General features: G+C 44.6%; 2 protein-coding genes across 5 annotated transcripts in view; one reads left to right on the top strand and one right to left on the bottom strand.

Moving 5' to 3' along the window:
• LOC144145740 (NAD kinase-like) overlaps positions 1-9,331 on the top strand; it is a 54,484-nt gene extending 45,153 nt beyond the window's left edge. For all 4 annotated transcript variants that reach the window (XM_077677445.1, XM_077677444.1, XM_077677446.1 and 1 more), the window contains 3 exons: positions 1,498-1,655; positions 4,785-4,867; positions 7,761-9,331. In XM_077677445.1, coding sequence (XP_077533571.1) covers positions 1,498-1,655; positions 4,785-4,867; positions 7,761-7,935 — 416 coding nt within the window. In that variant the 3' untranslated portion in view covers positions 7,936-9,331. The remainder of the gene's footprint in view (positions 1-1,497; positions 1,656-4,784; positions 4,868-7,760) is intronic.
• Positions 9,332-12,080: 2,749 nt separating this feature from the next.
• Spase12 (Signal peptidase complex subunit Spase12) lies at positions 12,081-18,918 on the bottom strand. The gene is made up of 4 exons (XM_077677443.1): positions 18,577-18,918; positions 18,410-18,469; positions 14,707-14,793; positions 12,081-12,317 (listed from the first exon to the last, which is right to left on the bottom strand). Exons 1-4 carry the CDS (start codon positions 18,628-18,630, stop codon positions 12,210-12,212), a joined length of 309 nt encoding a protein of 102 aa, XP_077533569.1. The 5' UTR covers positions 18,631-18,918; the 3' UTR covers positions 12,081-12,209.
• Positions 18,919-19,012: the final 94 nt, after the last annotated feature.

Here is a 19,012-nt window from a genome sequence, read left to right as displayed (position 1 = left end):
GTTGAGGCGTCTTCGGACCGAGCAAATGAGGGTGATGGGCGAGTAAAACGCAGTCGAAGGGGGAACGACTATGGTTTTCCAAGCCACCGAACGGTGTGCGGCAGGCACTAGCTGCGGAAAGTTGGGCCACGTGAGTAGTGCCGCTCATGTGGTCAGCGGCAGCGCATTCACTGGGTGGAGTTGATAAGATCTGGGCTGTTTAAACCAGCTGAATGCGGTTGGCCCAGCTTGAAATCTTACTATGCAATCTCTGGGAAATGAGCCTGATTAGCTACACTAGAATAAGAACTACAAAGCCGCACTAGCTGCATAGCAACATGTCCGAAGACTTGAGCACGGGTTTTAGTACTCGCGCGAGTTATACAACCTCTAGCACTCTGGCAACGAACGGTGGCTTTACTGTTGGAGCAATTTCCAAGTCATGTGTTGGCCCAACTCGGGAATCTGTCGCCGTGGCGTGGGGACAAGCACCGACTGAATCTCTCAGCAAAGTACCAGAACAATCGTCATCGGTACTGGGTTCAGTGGAAATGGGAAGTGGGGTCCCTCAGTGAGAGAGGGTGCCGCCTGGAGACCAATGTGCCGCGGGGGCGGTGGCGTGGACGGCACGCTATGCGTGACCCGCAGCGGAGCTAGAATGCTTCCTACTGCGCCTCTGGACAAGATGGGCGCACACAGAAAACGAAGCTAAGCCCGACCAAGTGCGCGAACAAAGCATGGGCTCCAAGAAAGGCCCCCCGCAAGCTTGACCCGACAGTGCTTGAAAGTGTTCTATTCTTTTATGCTCAATAAACGCTTTCCAATCCAATGCAATCCAATCTTTGTGTTGCCTTTTTTTTTGTATAGCGCTCCTTGCGACAACGCGAGACAGTCTATTTTTTGATGTCTTTATTTCTGCTTTTGTCTTGCCTCTCGTAGCGCCATTTTTAAGCCATTTTTTATTTAGTTCGTTTCATTAAAAAAACAATCAGAGATGAATTTTTAATTGAAGGAACTCTGTAATGTTTTGTACCTAAGTTCTGCTTTAAAATATGCCCAAGGTTTGCTTTCCAGTAAATATCGTTAGCACTTATGAGCTAGTGAGCACTTATGAGCCGCCAGTGCTAGTAGTTTGCAAAGATCTTGCTTACATATAGTTCTTGTTCATGCTGTTTTTTATGGTAGAAATGCTTTTGCGTGAGCTAGAAAGGGCTTTAAATGACAAGGGTAATACTAAAGAATTATGCAAAGACCCTGTTGAGTTCACCAAGATATGCTTGGACGATCATTTAACCTGATAATGCGATAAATCAGGGAAGCTGCATGAACATTCGATGACATTGATATAAGTACTGCGTGGGGATGTTTTGACAAAAATACGCCGCTGAGCTACGCCTCAGTCGCTCTGCCTACTGCGGCACCGACGATGCGTTTTCTGTGCACCCTCAGTGTCTTATCGAGTGCGAACGTATAGCTTTGCTCATCATTGTTATGTTCTTCTTTGGTGTGTTCTCTCAGGCCTGATCGTATCCACACCTACGGGCAGCACAGCGTACGCGGTGGCCGCGGGGGCCTCCATGATCCACCCGAGTGTCCCGGCCATCATGGTTACCCCCATCTGCCCACACTCGCTCTCCTTCCGCTCCATCGTGGTGCCCGCTGGGGTGGAACTCAAGGTCTCTCTCTCTCTCTCTCTCTCTCTCTCTCTATATATATATATATATATATATATATATATATATATATATATATATATATATATATATATATATATATATCAGGGTGTCGAACCGGAACCGAACCGAACCGAAAACCGGAACTGAACCGGTATTTTGCCGGAACTGAACCCGAACCCGAACCGTTATTTTTTGAGCACGCTGAACCCGAACCGGAACTGAACCGAAAAAAGAAATAACGGTTACCGGTTCATGCCGAAACGGTTCGACCCTCCGTTCTTGATATTGCACAGTCAATGCAATTCAGGTCTTTTTTCTTTCACGTACTATCAACTTCGTAAACGCTCGCGCACATTCCACGCCAGACAGTTGAACACTATCACGCTCTATGAAACAATGTAGCAATGGTCTGTTGCTGCTAAAACCGCGAGCATAGTGCAAGCTGACCGAACGAAATTTCATTCTCGGCAGCTTGCAGGGTATATAAAACGACTTTGCCCCTCCCTAGCTGCGGCTTTATCGGACCAATCAGGCTGCAGGAGTGCTCCACTGCGCAACAGCGAAAGCACACATCCGATGTGTGCAAACATTTTGCATTTCATAATTTGTTTAAAAGGTCCGACACCTGCAAATTGTTAATACTTGACAAGTGCGACCGCAGGAGCTGCTCAGTGGCTAAGCCGTTTGCTGCTGACCACAAGTGGCCTCGATCTCCCTTCCCCACGACCGTTTTTCTGAAGTAGATGGAAATCGAGAACGTCGGTGTATCGAGATTTTGATCCACGTTTAATATCACCAGCTGGTTAAAATAAGTCTGCTGGCCTGGCCTGCAACATAAGCTGCGCCTCGAATCAGAGATATAGTACGGGGCATCAAATGCGCCAGTTTTTTTCAATGTGTTTACACGGAAAACAACAAAAAGGAAAAGGCGAATCACGTTGTTTTAAAATATTAAGCAAAAAGTAAGTAAAACAGAATATGTAAAAAAAAACTCCAAAACGTGGATATTGCTCTATACTTTTCTTTGCCCTGCCTTTCACAACCAAACGCGTCATCAATGCGAAGGAAGTGAGTTCCGTGGTCAGTTTTTGGGGACAGTACAGTGGACAAGTTCGGTTTTTTACAGATACAAATAACAACCGATATGTCAGGGAAAACTGTTAAGGTGCGCACTTAATTGGCAAGAAACTGCGGCCCTCGACCTTGTCTTGGAAGCAGAAACAGTAACAAAGCAGATGACACGTGCAGAAAGGTAGGCTGGTACCTCACACTGTCCCATTCGCCCAGCCATCATCTTTTCTGCTTGTTCTGCAGTTTTGTCTCTTTCAAATCTGCTTTTTTCGAAGGTGCACTTGTACTGACTGCCCAACTCGCTACATTACTTCTACTGCTACTCGTTCCGGAGGGGAGTACTGCTGTGCGCGAATTAAAGAGCGCCTAACCAAAAAAGTTCCATCTCATACTCCGCGCGTCAAATTTCCCTTTTATTTTGTAACAGCATAATCTGTTATAAGATTCCGCAATGTAGCACACGGAACGATGGCCGGGGTCAGGCGGTACGATGACATACAGATTGTAATGCGCGCATCCGGTATAGCTATCGCAAAAAGAATTGCAGTGGTCAGAGCAATAATGCAGTGACTGAGCGTTAACTAATTTTAACAAAAGTGTGGCTAACACATTCGATAAGGTGAGAGCTAACAAATTATTCAGGGTGACCAAATAATCTAATTCATTAGTAGTATTTATGTGCCTGTTGTAGGATTTTTCTGTTTTGTTAGAAATATAAAAAATGTGCGCCATTGGTATTAAGCACGCACTGGCATTTGAACGAACCAGTACGCAGGCCTAAATTAAAGGCTTCAAGGCTAGCGTGATGGGCGGTTTCATAGTGACGATTGCGATTTCAACAAAAAAGGAAAGGGCAGAAAATATATCCCACCGTCATATTCTTGGCGGTGGCCTTATGAATAGTCGCTAGGACAACATAAAGTCTGATCGAGAAAGTAGGCGGTGAATCGTCACCGCTTCATCTTTTTTTTTATATGTCGTGATTGTTTAAAGTTTGCTTTGCAATTGCGCCAACGCCTTTGGGGAACAGCAGCATTTTGAATGTTTGTTTGTGTTTTGATTTGACTGTCGTTTTAAACTACTAAGTGATTTTTTTCTAATTTCAGTGATAATTCAACTCATCGAACCGGTTTGCGAACCGGTTCAAGCTCCCGAACCGGTTCGCGAACCGGTTCGGTACGCGATTTTGTCGAACCGGAACTGAACCGGAACGAAATTATTTCACCCGAACCCGAACCGTAACCGAACCGGTATTTTTTTCGGTTCGACACCCTGATATATATATATATATATATATATATATATATATATATATATATATACACACACATATAGGGAGCAGTAAAACTTTGAAGATGGTAGAGAACACAAGAAAATAAAACTTCAAACACGGTAGAAGCACGATCGTTGCCAACGTTTCAAAGAGACTTGCCTTCGTCAGGGCGAAGGCAAGTCTCTTTGCTGAAAAGTTGGCAACAATCGTGCTTCTACCTTGTTCGAAGTTATATATATATATATATATATATATAGTAAGGAAATGAGGGGCTCGTTGAGGAAATACAGAAAGATGGGGCAGCAGTCTACAACGCCAAAGGAGGCATAGGGGTGTGGTTAGGCTCTTTTCTTTTTCACTACGGTTAATGAAGTAAACATTTTTTAATATACAGAAGAAAGAAAGAAAGAAAGAAAAACACGCGCCCAGAGTGGGGACCGAACCCACACCTTTCGATTACATGTCGAATGCCTTACCAATTCAGCCGAATTGGTAAGGCATTCGACATGTAATCGAAAGGTGTGGGTTCGGTCCCCACTCTGGGCGCGTGTTTTTCTTTCTTTCTTTCTTTCTTCTGTATATTAAAAAAATGTTTACTTCATTAACCGTAGTGAAAAAGAAAAGAGCCTAACCACACCCCTATGCCTCCTTTGGCGTTGTAGACTGCTGCCCCATCTTTCTGTATATATATATATATATATGCATGCGCTAGTTTGTCGATAGAAGCAAACCCGCTCCTTTCTTGCAGAGCGCACCCCGTGACGCAGTATGTAATTTCCGTGCAGATCATGGTCTCGCCGGAAGCCCGCAGTTCAGTATGGGCGTCTTTTGACGGACGTCTTCGCCAGGAGCTCCAGCACGGAGAGAGGTAGGCAATGCTTTGTGGTCCCACTCCATTAACCGTCTGCACACGGTCGTTGACTCAAGACTGCCAGAGACATCTAGTGCACACAGTATTTCTGCGGTTAAACAAAGCCGTAATCGAAAACTATTTTGCGGAATGGATGGGTCCACACTTGGGGTAAATGTTTAGAAGGTGATATCAGAAGTTATCTGGACACACGTACACAGAACTCTCCTCATCGTATGTACGTACATAACACATCATCCCGCGCAATTCAAAGTTAGAAAAGAGTTTTAAATCTCTCTTTGAGGTTGGCGTTTCAGCACACTTTTTACTGTGTATTATTTCTCTGTTCGTCGGACTGGAATTGCCATTAGTAAAGGTCATGCTTTGAAGTCGGTAACCTCCCTTACTTTAACGACTGCTGCATTCCTGTGTCCTGCAGTAGAGCTTATGAGAATACCCTTGCAGCCCTTGCTGTTCCTGCCCAGTGGGGCTGCCAGCGAAAAAAGAATATGGGGTAACAATGTGATATGTGAGGCCAGCATAAGCCAGGTAGCACAGGGCACTGCTGTCTTTTTGGAGCTAGTACCATGGTAAGCACTTGCTGGCACACAGGTTACCGTGATGCACCCTGTTTCACGCGTCTGAGTCAGCGACCGCACGTGGTATATATACGCATAGGACACAATGCATGGCATCGCTCACCTGTATAGGCTGTTGCACTTGACACCCTGTGTGCTGGAAATGGGTTAGCAGAGAACAAACCGATATTGGGTTGCTATGGTGTGATGATGCTTCTAGATTGAAGATGCTTTGTTTTCAGTGGAAACACGTGATCACGCTGCATTCTGGGGTTAGTGGCTTGCGCCATAAAAACTGCATTCCAGTGTAGAAAGACATGATGGTGTGACACTGAATTGTTCAGTTTTTTTTTTTTTTTTTCATCAATGCTTTTTTGTAGTTTCAAGCTGTACAGCTGAAATCCAATCTAACGAAGTCACCGGGAACCGCGAATTATTTCGTCAAATCGATAACTTCGTAAAATTGGGACTGTCATTTTACGAGCAGTTGATTCCATAAATTCGATGTCTAAAGGGAGGTGCTTCCCAGCAGCTACCGTGACATCGTAATTATGGCGGCAGCGGCACTCGCCGGCCGACAGTTTAGCAATGCGCTAAAAGTCCACAGTAAAAACAATAGGCAGTTTTAGCATATCGTTACTGTGTTTGCGTTACCGTTTACCGTATTACCGGAAGCCGCTGGCGACGGTGAAGCCTGTGCCGGTTAGTTACCGTTCGCAGTAACTCTCGCGCTGCGCAGTCGACTCCCGCTAACACGGTAAACGATAACGTAAACACGGTAACGATATATGCTAAAAATCTCTAATAATACGTCAGGCAGGGCCGTAGCCAGAATTTTTTTTTTCGGAGGGGTTATGGGTTTTCTGAAGGAAGGAGTTTTTCTGAAAGGAACACCAAGTCTCCGTCACGCCCTGCCTGGAAAAAAAATTCGGAGGGGGTTGAAACCCCAAACCCCCTCTGGGTATGTCCCTGACGCTAGGGGTTCTGGGGGAAACGAATTTATTTCCTGACAAAAAAAAGCTGTGATTTTTGCGTTCGTTGGATTTGTTAGCATTGAGTGCACATACTTTTCGTAGCACACAAGCGCGGTCAAGGTAACCTCGATTTCGTTCCTTCGTGAGCCCCAGCAGAGCCCCTGAGCTAGTAAATAATTTCTATCACCTAGTCCGGAGCGGGCACAGAAGCTTCAGCACTTTTAACAGTATCACTGACTGAAAACCGGGGCTGTTGAGTTTATCTCGTAGAGCTCCATAAAAACGAAACTATATGCCTCGTTTTCGTTTTCTCACGTGACACAATAATCTTCGTGGCGCTCTGACGAAATACTTTCGAAATTACTCCTTTTTTAAATGCGCTGACTCTATTTCGTTAGTTCGACTTCATAGAAGCATTGAGCCGTATAGGCACCTGCTGGGGAATCCGAATTTGTTCGTTTAATCGGGAAATTCATAAAATCGGGTTTTATTAGTTCGAGTTTTGACATGTACCTATATGGCTAATCCCCCAGTTCCCACGCTCGTGTGGAACGCAGATTCGAAGTGTGGAATTAAAACATGGGGGTTTTTGGCGTATGGAAAAATTCATAACAAAATTAAAATATTGCCTCAGGACCTCCATATTTTGATATGGCTTATACCGCCGCCTTTTTGCCGAGTCGTGTAGACTGCTCGCAATGTGCGGCGTCTGCCTTCCTCCTTCCATTTTTATGCGTACATTTCGAAGAGAAGGTGGGGGGGGGGGGGAATTCACGCATAGGCAGGCTTCCCGTGCTCACCGTTCACATACCCGTCGTGCTGGGGTAGGAGAGGGGACGTCTCACGGCCCAATGCGACCTGGTGGTTGTCCTTCGAAGTCGAGCGGTTTCGGTTGGTGCGTTAGGCAGTAAGAGGCCTACGACTCAGGTGGAAAACGGAAACGGGCCCAATGTTTATCCCTTAGAGTAAAAACAGTAGCTGTAGTGCTTCCAAGTTTTATTCAGCTAGTTAGCTAGGAAGGAACAAATATGTTTTGTTTCGTGCACTCCCTGCACTGCGCCCAGCCTTGCTGGTCATCCTTCACCGACTTGAAGGGCACTGATATTTTTTGCAGAAAAAAAAAGACAAAGTAGGCAACACAGTGATTTTTATTTTGTTACCGTTTGTTACCGCTGAGGTTCCACTTTGCCTCATTTCACTGTTGTCTTTTTTAGCCTTGTGTTCTAGAGGCGCGCGCAGTAGCTGAAGGGGGCTCAGGGGCGGATTTTTATTTCGGGGTTTTTCTCCACACGACGATACAACGGCTGTTCTGCGCTAATTCTTTCTGCCCTCGGTTTCTCCGCTCTGCGGTGTTCGCAGCCTGAAGGTGACGACGTCGATATACCCGGTGCCTTCGATCTGCGCCCAGGACCAGATCTCTGACTGGTTCGACAGCCTCGCCGAGTGCCTGCACTGGAACATGCGCAAGAAGCAGCGCCAGCTCACAGATGTCAGCAGCGAGGCCAAGCCGCCCCCAAAGGCCACGGCCGAATAGCACTGACCGTCGCCATTGAACGCGCGATGCACTCGCCGCGCACGTACATTCATCACGAAGGAAATACTACACTTTGATATATCGTCTTCGTTTATAGTATACTAATGGTAACCTTGGCATCAGATTCGCGTCACAATCGCTTGACAGTAGTAAATGTTCGTTGGGTGGCGCCAATGTGCGCATTCACCTAGTGGAGCAAATGTTTTCCATGAAATGTGGTGTTCACTGCGAGCTTTCTTGATTTGGCCACCATTAACAGTTTGCGTGAACTCTTTGATAACACGTACATGAAACTGCATTAGCCGTCTTGCTCTTTAAGGGGTCACAATGTGTTTGCCATGCTGTTTTTGCATTGGAAAAAAATTCGCTACCATTTACACGGCATTTGAGAACTTGCGCACAAGGCTTTTTTTTGTGTGCGCGGAAAGTGAATAGTTTAGGTTTCACCCGCACCTGCACATACTGAACATTTTCTTTTTTGCCTCATTTTTAGTTCTGATAAATAATGAATGTTGAAAATGAAGCCAGCCAGTAATTTAGAAGCGCTATTTTTTTTCACCTGAATAACAAACAGCGTGGATTAGAACGCTTATCACTATTTGTGTGAAATACCTGCGCGTGAAAACTATATTAGCGAGCGTTCCCATTGTCTTCTAGAGGCCAAAATTAGCACATCCTGGTAAAGTCCTCAAATAAACGTTTCTAGGATATCAAGGGCACTGACGTACTGAGGATGTCCTGAGGACATCGCAAGAACAGCGAGGACGTTTGCACCTTTTGAGGACGTCCTGAGGACATTGTGTGTTGTCTGGGTGAGACTGCTACATAGATGGCGGCCGCCATTTCCGTCCATGAAAGCTACGTTGATGCTATGGCTGTGGATGCATCTATAAGCTTCTTCATTGGTTTTTTTTTTACAGTGAAAAGAGCTTTGAAATGTCAGGTTTTTATTACATAGGATTAGTAGTAAGATAATGTGTAGCAAACAAGCAGAAGCAGGCGTTTTACAATGACTGCCCCAAACATGAATGACCGCCTCAAAAGTACTGTTCAAAAAGCGACGGGACCCCATTATCGTGTCTACACTTCAGGACTGTCAGGAAAAGGGAAATTGTAAAGGGACACCCACAGAATAGCAAGGCCAAACCCTGCAAGGGGGCCAGCAATAAGAGTGCCTCAGGGTGTATGGAGAGATAAAAACTCCCCTTCTCCCCCTACTCTTTGCCGCTGATGCTCAGCCCTGAACCATCTCCACAAATGGACGTCTATTTTTGCTTCAACTGCATCACCGTTTACACAACCAGGTAATGTGGCTTCAAAATTGCTGGTACCTGAAGTTTCTTGTTCGCATGCCACAAAACAATGTGCCTTGTAAATAAATATATTGCTGCTGTTATGTCATGCGTCATGCCTACATTTTCTCGCTACAGACATTTTACATTGCCACAAGTGTACTTGTGTGGCATGCAGATTGCACGTATGCATGCATGTACAGTCTGTCAAAATTTTCTAAGCCATGCCCCGAAAGTGAACAGCTAGGCCGCAAAAAATTCAACGTTACAAACTTACGCCTTGAGCGAGGCTGCAATGTTTTATGCCGAAAAGTTAGTGAAAACACACTTTTTTTCTTACTGTAATAAAGTAATTTGGTTACAGTGAGAGGCTAAGCTTATTCTTTGAAGTCTCTGTGGTCCGCCTAAAGAATTTCGGCAAAGACTGTACATGCAGATATGTGTTTTTGAAGTGACAACCGCCAATAGTTTATAAGTGGCGCGTGAAGCCTGTGGTTATCACCACCGTGTCAACTTGTGCTTGATCAGCACTGCAGTGGTGGTGTAGCAGCACGATTTTGGACATGGCAGCCATGTCAACAGCCAGAGGGTGCGAGTGCAGCAGAAAATGGTGGTCTTCTTCCTTCCCAACCTGTCAGGTAGAATGTGTTTAGTGGCACAAAGGCGAATGAGGCCAAAGAGCAGTGGGTCTATGTTGCATGGTCTTTCATCGTTTCGGCATTTAATATAGTGACAGGGTGAGTGCAAGGGCCATTAAGAACGGCTAGAAAGGTGTAAAGGGTCCTTAATTTAAAACCTGAACAACCACTCGGGGAGGTTCTGGGGCATTGCCTGTTCTTTTACCCCTTGGTGCCCGAGGTATTTCCTTGGCATTGAGCCCCTGCCAAGCTGCTGATGTGCCGGAGCAAAGGCACTTTCACGCTCGTACTCTGCAAGCAGCCCGATATCTCGATTTAATTGTGGGGTTTAACACGCCAATGCTACCCAGGCAATGAGGGGCACCATAGTGGAGCACTCCGGATTTATTTTGACCACCTGCGTAAACCTCGAACATATGGGCATTTTTGGTTTTTGCTTCCATCAGAAAAGCTGCCGTCACAGCTGGGAATCGAAAAATGCATCCTTGGGCTCAGAAGCACGCCTTAGCCACTGAGCCATCGCGGCGGGTAGCCCAAGACCTCTCCAAGCTGACTCGATGTGCATCATGCACTGTTAGCCGAGCTCTGCACATAGCAGAGCTAAATTGCTTGGAAGACCTGCGTAATAGTTGTGGGGGCAAAGCTGCCACCTGCTTAAACCCCTCTGCGTGAAGAGGTGAGGTCCTACCGAGATACGTGGATGATGCATAAGAAAATTCAAAAGCAGAAGTTCCGCCAGCAGGGGTGGGACAGCTGAATCAGATTTGGGAGCAGTTTTTGGAGCAGCGAAATCTCGATTTTGAAGCAGAAGCTTGATTTGGAACAGAACATCATTTATTATGCCACCTGAGGAGCCTAAAAAATCAAATTTTTGACAACTAATGGGAGAAAAGTGCACTTTTTAATCGGTTTTGAATGTACACAACACTGAAACAGCCTTTCAATAAAGTTTTTTTCTACCAGAGTATCACAAGATGAACTGCACTACCTTTTTACAAACCATTTTGAAATTCCTATAGGCTATATGCATATATAGCGTGAAGCGCCGCTGAAAATATCGAATTGAAAAACTACACAATCGTAAGGCATTTTTATTATCATGTGAATGCCGAAATTGTTATTAAGTGCAGAGCACTTTAGGCGTTCGCCTTGTCGTCCTAGCTTGCTCGCTCGACCCAAGCATATAGAGCACCAAGGCGGCGTCCCAGGGTAACGCTGTTGTTCGCGGCGTTGCAATGGTTTTGCAATGGTTTTCGATGGGAAAACTGTAAAAACACACAGAATATAACATATAACCCGACATTGTGACTTCCGAAAAAGTTATCTCGGGGACAATTTTATGCAGCTTTTTTATTAGATGCGACGCTGAGAGGAGCATCTCTTGCCGGCGGCCCTGTCCTGCGTGCATCCGCCGCCCGCGTCCGCACAGCTGCGTCTCCCCTCCGCTCGCCTCCTTTCCTCTCTCCGATAGCGAACACTCTCTCCCAACATCTGCGGTCGCGCTGCGCGCGGCTGCGCACTGTGCGCATGTGCAGTACTCTCTCTCTCCGCGGTCTCCTCTCCTCCGGGCGCGCTGTGCATAGAAGCGGAGTGCCGCGCTCCGGCCGGTCTTTCACTCGACGGTCGTCCGCGCTTGCGCTTGCTCTCTTGCCGTACCCGACGATTGCTTGATGCGACGCCAATGGAACCTTCTTCAGCGTCGCATCACACCAGGGTTCCCGCGAGGGGAGGTGGGCGTAATTTTTTGAATGATTAATCAATTGAACCTTTACAAACAGCATCGCCTTGGACTTGGGGGGGCTAGAACATAATGCCGTCCGTAAGCATTCTTCCCCACTGAAACTGACGGGAGTGTTAAAATCCTTGGCTCTCCCACTGTTTTGAAGCAGTTTGGCGCAATTTTTGCAATTTTCAAGCTTTTGGAGCAGCCTGGCACAGGAAAACAAATTTGTATCAAATCTGCGCAATATGTGCAGCTGTCTCACCCCTGCACCAGTCTATCGTGCTTATTGCCCGAGGTCTGCTAGCAGCAGTGAGACGTCTGAACTCAAAAACCCTATAGAAGTGAGTGGCACGAGTCCCACTCGAGCAACCTTTCACACATGGTAGCCATGGATACACATTTGCACACTGTAGTGAAGATAGACATTCTTTCCACACCCAAACCAATGTCCCGAGTAGGCCTACGGGTGCTAAAGCAAAACACACCCAACCGTTGTAGTGTACCCATGCCACGGGTAATCCATAATTTATTGCAAAAAATACCCAATATGCCCCATGTGCTTCCCAAGTATACAGCACCCCTTGAAGGAAAAAAACAAAGATAGAGGTCCCCGCTGGCTATTCATTTCTTCTTCTTGCCGGTCTTGCTGGACGAGGCGCCAGCTTCATCTCGCACCTTCTGCCACGGGAGGGCGTTCTTGCGGTAGACTGGCCAGGGAGGCAGTGTGAGCTGCAAGGAGAAGGGAGTGCCACACCATAGATGTAGCAGCAGTAGCAGGTCGCCCTGGTGGACGGACCTTTGCGCCCAAATATACACAGTTTTAAGCAGCCTAAAAAACTGCCTTGCATTTGCAGCAAGGGTGAGGCACTATATTATGGCAGCGTGGCATTCTGCTGCCTCTTTTGAGTTTAATACTGCGCTTTGCAGTAGGATCACTTGGTTCATTCTGAAGAAATTTCGATGCATACAAAGCCTAGCAGTGACCTACACACACACCCTTCTGAACAGCCCACGGAATACCTTTGAGATCACCCCTCCCCCCCACCATATCTTTCAGAAATGCCACTTTTCATAACTGTGACGTCGCAGAATATTTAAAATTGGTGTGGAAAAACACTGTTATATTCAGATTTTTTAACTCCTGGAAGCTGAAACAAATGAAATAAAGCCACAAAAAATGCATACTGAATGGCTGTCAGTGGTAGTGGTATGGCTTGGCGGAAAAGAAGCAATTCCGAGCTAAATCGCATAAGGGGCAAACTTAAGTACCGTGCCCCTGCGATCACTGCCAAGAAAATGCACGTTTCTTAGTTTTTCTATGTCTTCAGGCCAGCCATTCTACTCCAACAAAAATTTTATCACATATGTAACTGTTCATGGCAAAAAATTAAAATGCATCTTTCTTCCACTCTATTTTTCCTAATCAGGGGTGCAAGAGCACAAATTAGATTTGGAGCAATTTTCAGAGCGAAAGAATCTTGAATTTGAAGCAGGAAAATCCAAATTTCGAGCAGTTTAATACAAAATATGTGTAGACAGTTTAAAATCGGTTCAGTCATAATTCAGCTTTAGTGGACAAGGTCCTGCAAACGTGAACAGCGAACTCTCCAGAAAGCTACAAGGCATGGTGTATTTGTGCCAATTTGCAAAACAGGTTCATCTAAATGCCTGAAGTATTTGCAAGATCAAGTAATAAAAAAAAACAAAAAAACAAACAAACAAAAGAGAATGGTATAAAAACTGCCGACAATAATTTGCACTCCAAAGTGTCCTTATACATGACCTGTTTTAACCTAATGACATAACAAATAGCTCTTCCATGTGAGCAGCATCTGGATACACTAGATACAAATAAGAAAAAAAACTTTTTCAATACCACAGGAAGCTAACCATCAGCAGATACATGACTAGTGCAGACATCATTGGTATGACATCAGTGCTTTCCCTTGGACATTTTCGAGTTCGCCAAGCGATTGAAGAGTCTGCTCAAAGCTTCCAATCGCTTGCTAGCTTTGTGCAGCGCATTGCCTACATAGCTCACACCATCACCCCTAGGGCGCTTGCTGTATGTACTGTACCAGTGCGTTTGCCGTGGGAGAATTACTCGCGCCTGCTTTTGTTGCTGCAAGCGACCCGCTATCCACTGTGCACTTGGCAGTCATGCACAAGGAGGTGGCAGCGAAACCCACATTTCCATTGTCACCTATTAACTGCATGCAATACATTTACAGCAGCACCAACAGTGCTATGCCACACGCACTTTCGAGCAGATAGCTTAAGATGCTTATCGAAATTGAGTTGCCGGCGATTAGCCGCATTGGGGCGCTTGTTGGGGCCAGCAATTGCACCTCTGCTCACTTCCCATGCTTAACATTTAAGGCCAAAACTAGTCGCCCCACACTTTAGAGCGACTTGAATTTCGGCATAGGCACAGTGAACTAGAAGAGGCATACCGGCATAGGCTATGAACTGTGTACTACGGAGGGCTGCCTGTGCAACCGGATTGGATTGGATGCCATACAAGCCTCAGGCTGTCAGCGCATCCTTTATTCTTTGCAAGGATTAGCGAAACTGGGAAATTTTGCGCATAGTCGGCCATTTTGGAGCAACGTGGCACAATTTAAACTAATTTCATGGCTTCGGCGCAGCTTGGCTCAAATGTATAAAATTGTATCAAAATGGCACAATTGGAACAGCTGTTGCACCCCTGCCTAATACAGTACTTGCATCTTACGCTTTATTGCACCTCAATAGCTCAGTACACTGTGCTTGACAATTCACTACCTGTACACCCCAAGCCCGAAACCTTCAGCCTGTTTTCCTGAAGGAGATCGAAACAATTTTTACGGTAGCAGCATTCTATACAATGTGAGAATGACTCAGCAGAGGTATATTTGACACTGCGTTAATATCAAAACCAAGTCCCCCATCCTAGCTTTTATAAGGTCCCTTTAATAAACAGTATTCAAACTCCTCAAACAAGCATTTGTTATGACAGACTTTCAGCCCACAAAAATAAAACTTGCCCAATAGGTGGCATAAATGAGTGTGTGCAGGATTGTGTAGCTCCTGCCGAACAGAGAGAACCATTTTCAGGTTCTGCAGGAGAACTGCTTACCAGGCAGGAGATGACGAATCCAATGCCAAGTGTGATGACAGTGTAAGAAAACTGCTGCACGATGTATCCCCAAGCAAGTCCAATCACCTGTCAGAAAAAAAAAAAAAGCAACATTTGTTCGAATGGTGTCAACATAAAGAACGAACATACTGCAACTCTGAGCTGTGCAGCTACAGCACGATAAAGTGCCTCTTCAGGAGAAAAACTAGTAAAAAACTTGGCTCAACAAACGGGCTTCACGCTAAAACATGCCCTAGCTGCTGCTGCACTAATCCTTATTTCCAGCTAATAAGGAATTTCATGTTAGGAGTGAGCTACCTCTTAAAAAAAATTATGGGGCACCTAAACAATTCTTAGGATGTGTACATGAGAGACGAGTTGGGTCTTTCAAAAAATAACCGCGTCACCTGTCACGCTACAAGTTTTATAACGGTGCATTGTATGACTGAGATGGCACCACAAACACCGGCTTGTCATCTTTGTAAAAGGCTTATTTGTACGTGAATAACAACATAATGGGAGTGTTTGGTGCTGTGACCCCATGTCTTGCAGTTAAACAAATGTGGCCCCTTGTCACAGATTTATTTGTACCAAACTAGCAACTGCAAACTTGAGCAACTCATCAATCAATCATTCATTCATTCATTCATTCATTCATTCATTCATTCATTCATTCATTCAATCAATCAATCAATCAATCAATCAATCAATCAATCAATCAATCAATCAATCAAGCGCTTTATTATCACAAGACAGAAAAAATGTTTGCAGACTATTTGGACCGATAGCCAGGAGCCTAGTTTCCGATCCAATACAAAAATACACATACAAATGAGTCGCAGGTATCCACCAAGGGTCGAAAATAAAGAAAATGAACAGAAAAAAATGGCAAAGGAAACAAAAATGAAACACAAAGCAGTATGGACATCCACAATAATTACAATCGCATCATTGAACTACATTCTGTTTATCCAAGTCAAACATCTTGCAAGACAACTTTAAGGTTTTCACAGTTTTTACTTGAATAGGTAGATCATTCCACACTTCAGCACCATAGAATTCAATAAGCCTTTTGCCGTAGACGTTATGACAGATTGGCAAGTTGAAGTTGGCGTTGCATGCTTGCCTAGTGCTCCGAACAGGATAGAAAAATGTGCTAAGGGTGCAGGAAAGTTATGATTTATAATTGCGTCTACTAAAAGAGATATTTTGTATTCCCGAATAGTTGAAAAAGAAGGTACACACAATTCCTGAAAAATTGCATTGACGGGATGGTTGAATGCAGAAAATGATATTATTCTTGGTGCTCGTCGCTGTAATCGATATATAGTGGCGTCAAATATGTTTCATAGGTAAGCCCCCAGGCTTCCGTACAATAAACAATGTGGCACTGAATAAAGTGAAGTATAAAGATCGTAACGTTCTACATGGGAAGAAAGACCGCGCTTTGGTTAACGTGAAACAACTAAACGCAAGCTTTTTACACATCTTTCGGATCTGGTCTTTCCAATGTAGGTGTGAATCAAAGACAACACCCAGATATTTGAAGGAGGTTACATTCTGAATTGGCTTGTCATTTATATACACACTAAAAGAACTATGATCAAATACTTTTCTTGAGTGAAAGGTGACATATTTAGTTTTGTCGGTACTTTTGGCTAACTGACTTTTCAAAAACCATGAATAGATACTGTGCATTTCTGCTAGTATGGTATCTTGCATTTCAGATAGAGAATCGCCACAAAATATAATTGCGGTGTTATCTGCATACATTAGTATTGTCGAGGTGTGCATTGGGTGTGGGAGATCATTTACATACAGTGGAAACAAAATAGGACCTAAAACTGATACTTGCGGAGCACCACATGTTATGTCACTGTATGAAGAATGTAATTATCGATTACCACTTTCTGTTTTCTAGATAAAAGGTAGCTTGCAAAGAATTTAAGAGAGTTGTCAGTTATACCATATTTTTCCAGCTTATTTGTTAGAATTGAATGGTTAACCGTGTCAAAATCTCTTAGTGTTAAAATTTATGCCCTGTATGAGAGTTCGACACAAACTGCACTGTTCATATCCAGCTTTTTCACGATGCCACTGTCATGCTGAGACTTTAGAGGAAAGTGAAATAAATTGGCAGTTGCAGATTTCGCCACATCTGATAACCGCGTGCACAGCCATTGTGGCACGTCGCGGACGGACTTTGTCAAACATGCAGGGTGCACTAAGATGCTGGACTAACGTTCCATGGGTTCCCAGCTGTGACATCAGTGCAAGGCTATATATTGAACCAGTCACTACCCATTTTAGGCCACAATCGCGAGTAATTTGTAATTGCAGAAAACTTTACCTGTTGATGAGCACAGACCGATGGGCATTTCGACATGCTTGAAACACAGCACACTTGCCACAGTATAAAAGCATCTGCACCTTCCCTTGACCTATGTAAAGTGTGTTGTGTTTGAAATATTTGCTGCTTATTTCGGCCGTAGCAGGTTATTATGCTGTCCGCGTTGTTTTGAGTCAACATGCCTCACTGCAGAGCAACCCAACTTGCTAAGGAGGAGACCATAAATTTAGTGGTAACATACTGTGTCACTGGCCTTTTCAGATTCTCTCATTTTAGGCAGAAGTTATGGCAAACTGAACTCCACTGGTTGATATCAAAGGGGTGGGAGGTTGAATCTTCCAGGGTTCTGGAAAATCTCGCACCGATTGAACGAATTTGAATACGTTAGCACAACATAATCGCACTCCGTAAGAGAATCTAATGGAAGTTTCTGTAAAAAAAATTTGGTTGAGAAAGGGCAAAGCACTGCCAGCTGACCTGTTGAGTTTACTTGGCCAATTCAAACAAGTGGATGTCACAAGCTGCAGCAAAAGCGCAGCAGAAAAGGAAGTTAAAAGGGGGCTGAGCATGTGGAGAGTGCTACGCGTCACATTTTGGATGGCCGTTTCCAAAGTTCACAACAGCCTTCGCAGTCACTACTTTTGCCATATAACAGCATGCTTATTAGAAAATGTAGGAAACAGTGTCGTTTATGTTCAACCGTGTATGGCTGCGCGAGATGTTTGAATATTCTTCATCTCAAACAATAGCCGACTAACTGTGATTTGAAGGGACTGTATGAGTTGAAAGAAAGAACAGTGCTTGATTCACTACAGCGAAAAGGAGCAGTCTACGATGGAGGGAGTTGGCCTAAGACAAGCAGTGAAACATGTATCTTGTGTTTGAGAGGGAAAAAAAAAAGCTCCAAAGTGGCCGATGGAATTCACAGTTAGTTGTTCTTCGGCAAATCCAACTGCCACCCGCTTGACTACAGAAATTTTCCATAAACTTTAGCTATTGAGGCTATTTGACAGACGACATGAATGAAATTTTATGTATTCATTCTTGGCCGATGGTTTGCTAACTGTACTCGCTCGCTGCTTTCACGACAAAACGCTATGCTTCCTTGAACATGTCACATGTCAGGCACTGCAAGAATGTTTTCATTAAGCGCGGGTTTTAATGAATTGTGAATTAAGCCAGTGCATTCGTCGAACTGAAAATGAGAGCAATGAATGAGCCGTAAAATTGGCCCCATTGGCGAGCTTCAAGCGTTGTAAAGCGAGTGTTGGTAGGAGAAAAAAGTACGGGATCTAGGCAATCGACCGTACGAGCATGAACGGATCATGAGCCCGTTAATACGAGTACACTTACCGCGAAAATAACTATGACGACTTGAAATATTTTCTCTGCCACCTTCTGTCCTTCGAAATCCTGCGAAATGTAAAATTCACGGTTTTTAGTATCCGCGTCGCAGTACGGTGACCGCAACACTTCAACCACCCGGCACAGTGAACTTCGAAACACTGGATTGCTCTTACCATGTATGTAGGAATCCTCTCCAGCAATGGAGTTAGGAATGGAATATCAATCATGGTGGTATTTTTACTATGAAGGTGGACTTGCTCAAAGCTTATTTACAACTCTGTACAGCAGCAGCCGAAAAGCACACGTAGCAGGTAACGTTTCGGGATTGCCGGCCGCTGTTTACCAACATACAATCAAGCTGCTGCATACGTGTTACAGCAGCACGAAAAAATTAAACATAAATAACGATAATTTATAACACAATGCGATTAATTAGGCGTAAATGCATGCGTATCAAAACGTTAATATCGAACATTCGCTGCGCTGCGGACCAAAATGCAGGCCCGCAGCTACTGACTGTAACTACATCATTCGAAACCCTGCCCCGAGTTTGCTTGTGGGCAGTTCGAGGGCAGTTTGAGCGTTGTTTTTGAGAAAACGTTTACAACA

Source organism: Haemaphysalis longicornis, unplaced genomic scaffold, assembly GCF_048455015.1.
Source record: "Haemaphysalis longicornis isolate Haplotype H1 unplaced genomic scaffold, Haemaphysalis longicornis Haplotype H1 scaffold_7, whole genome shotgun sequence".
Classification (NCBI taxonomy): Eukaryota; Metazoa; Arthropoda; class Arachnida; order Ixodida; family Ixodidae; genus Haemaphysalis; species Haemaphysalis longicornis.
The sequence above is the reverse complement of the archived record's forward strand: the minus strand, read 5'-3'. Positions and strand labels throughout refer to the sequence as shown.

Bases quoted from the DNA above. Each gene is read 5' to 3' on its own strand.
- Spase12 (XM_077677443.1), bottom strand. From the start codon at position 18,630: ATGATTGATATTCCATTCCTAACTCCATTGCTGGAGAGGATTCCTACA. The intron at 18,470-18,576 runs GTAAGAGCAATC...TACATTTCGCAG, and splicing joins AGAGGATTCCTACATACATG to GATTTCGAAGGACAGAAGGT. The intron at 12,318-14,706 runs GTAAGCAGTTCT...TTCTCCTTGCAG, and splicing joins GATTCGTCATCTCCTGCCTG to CTCACACTGCCTCCCTGGCC.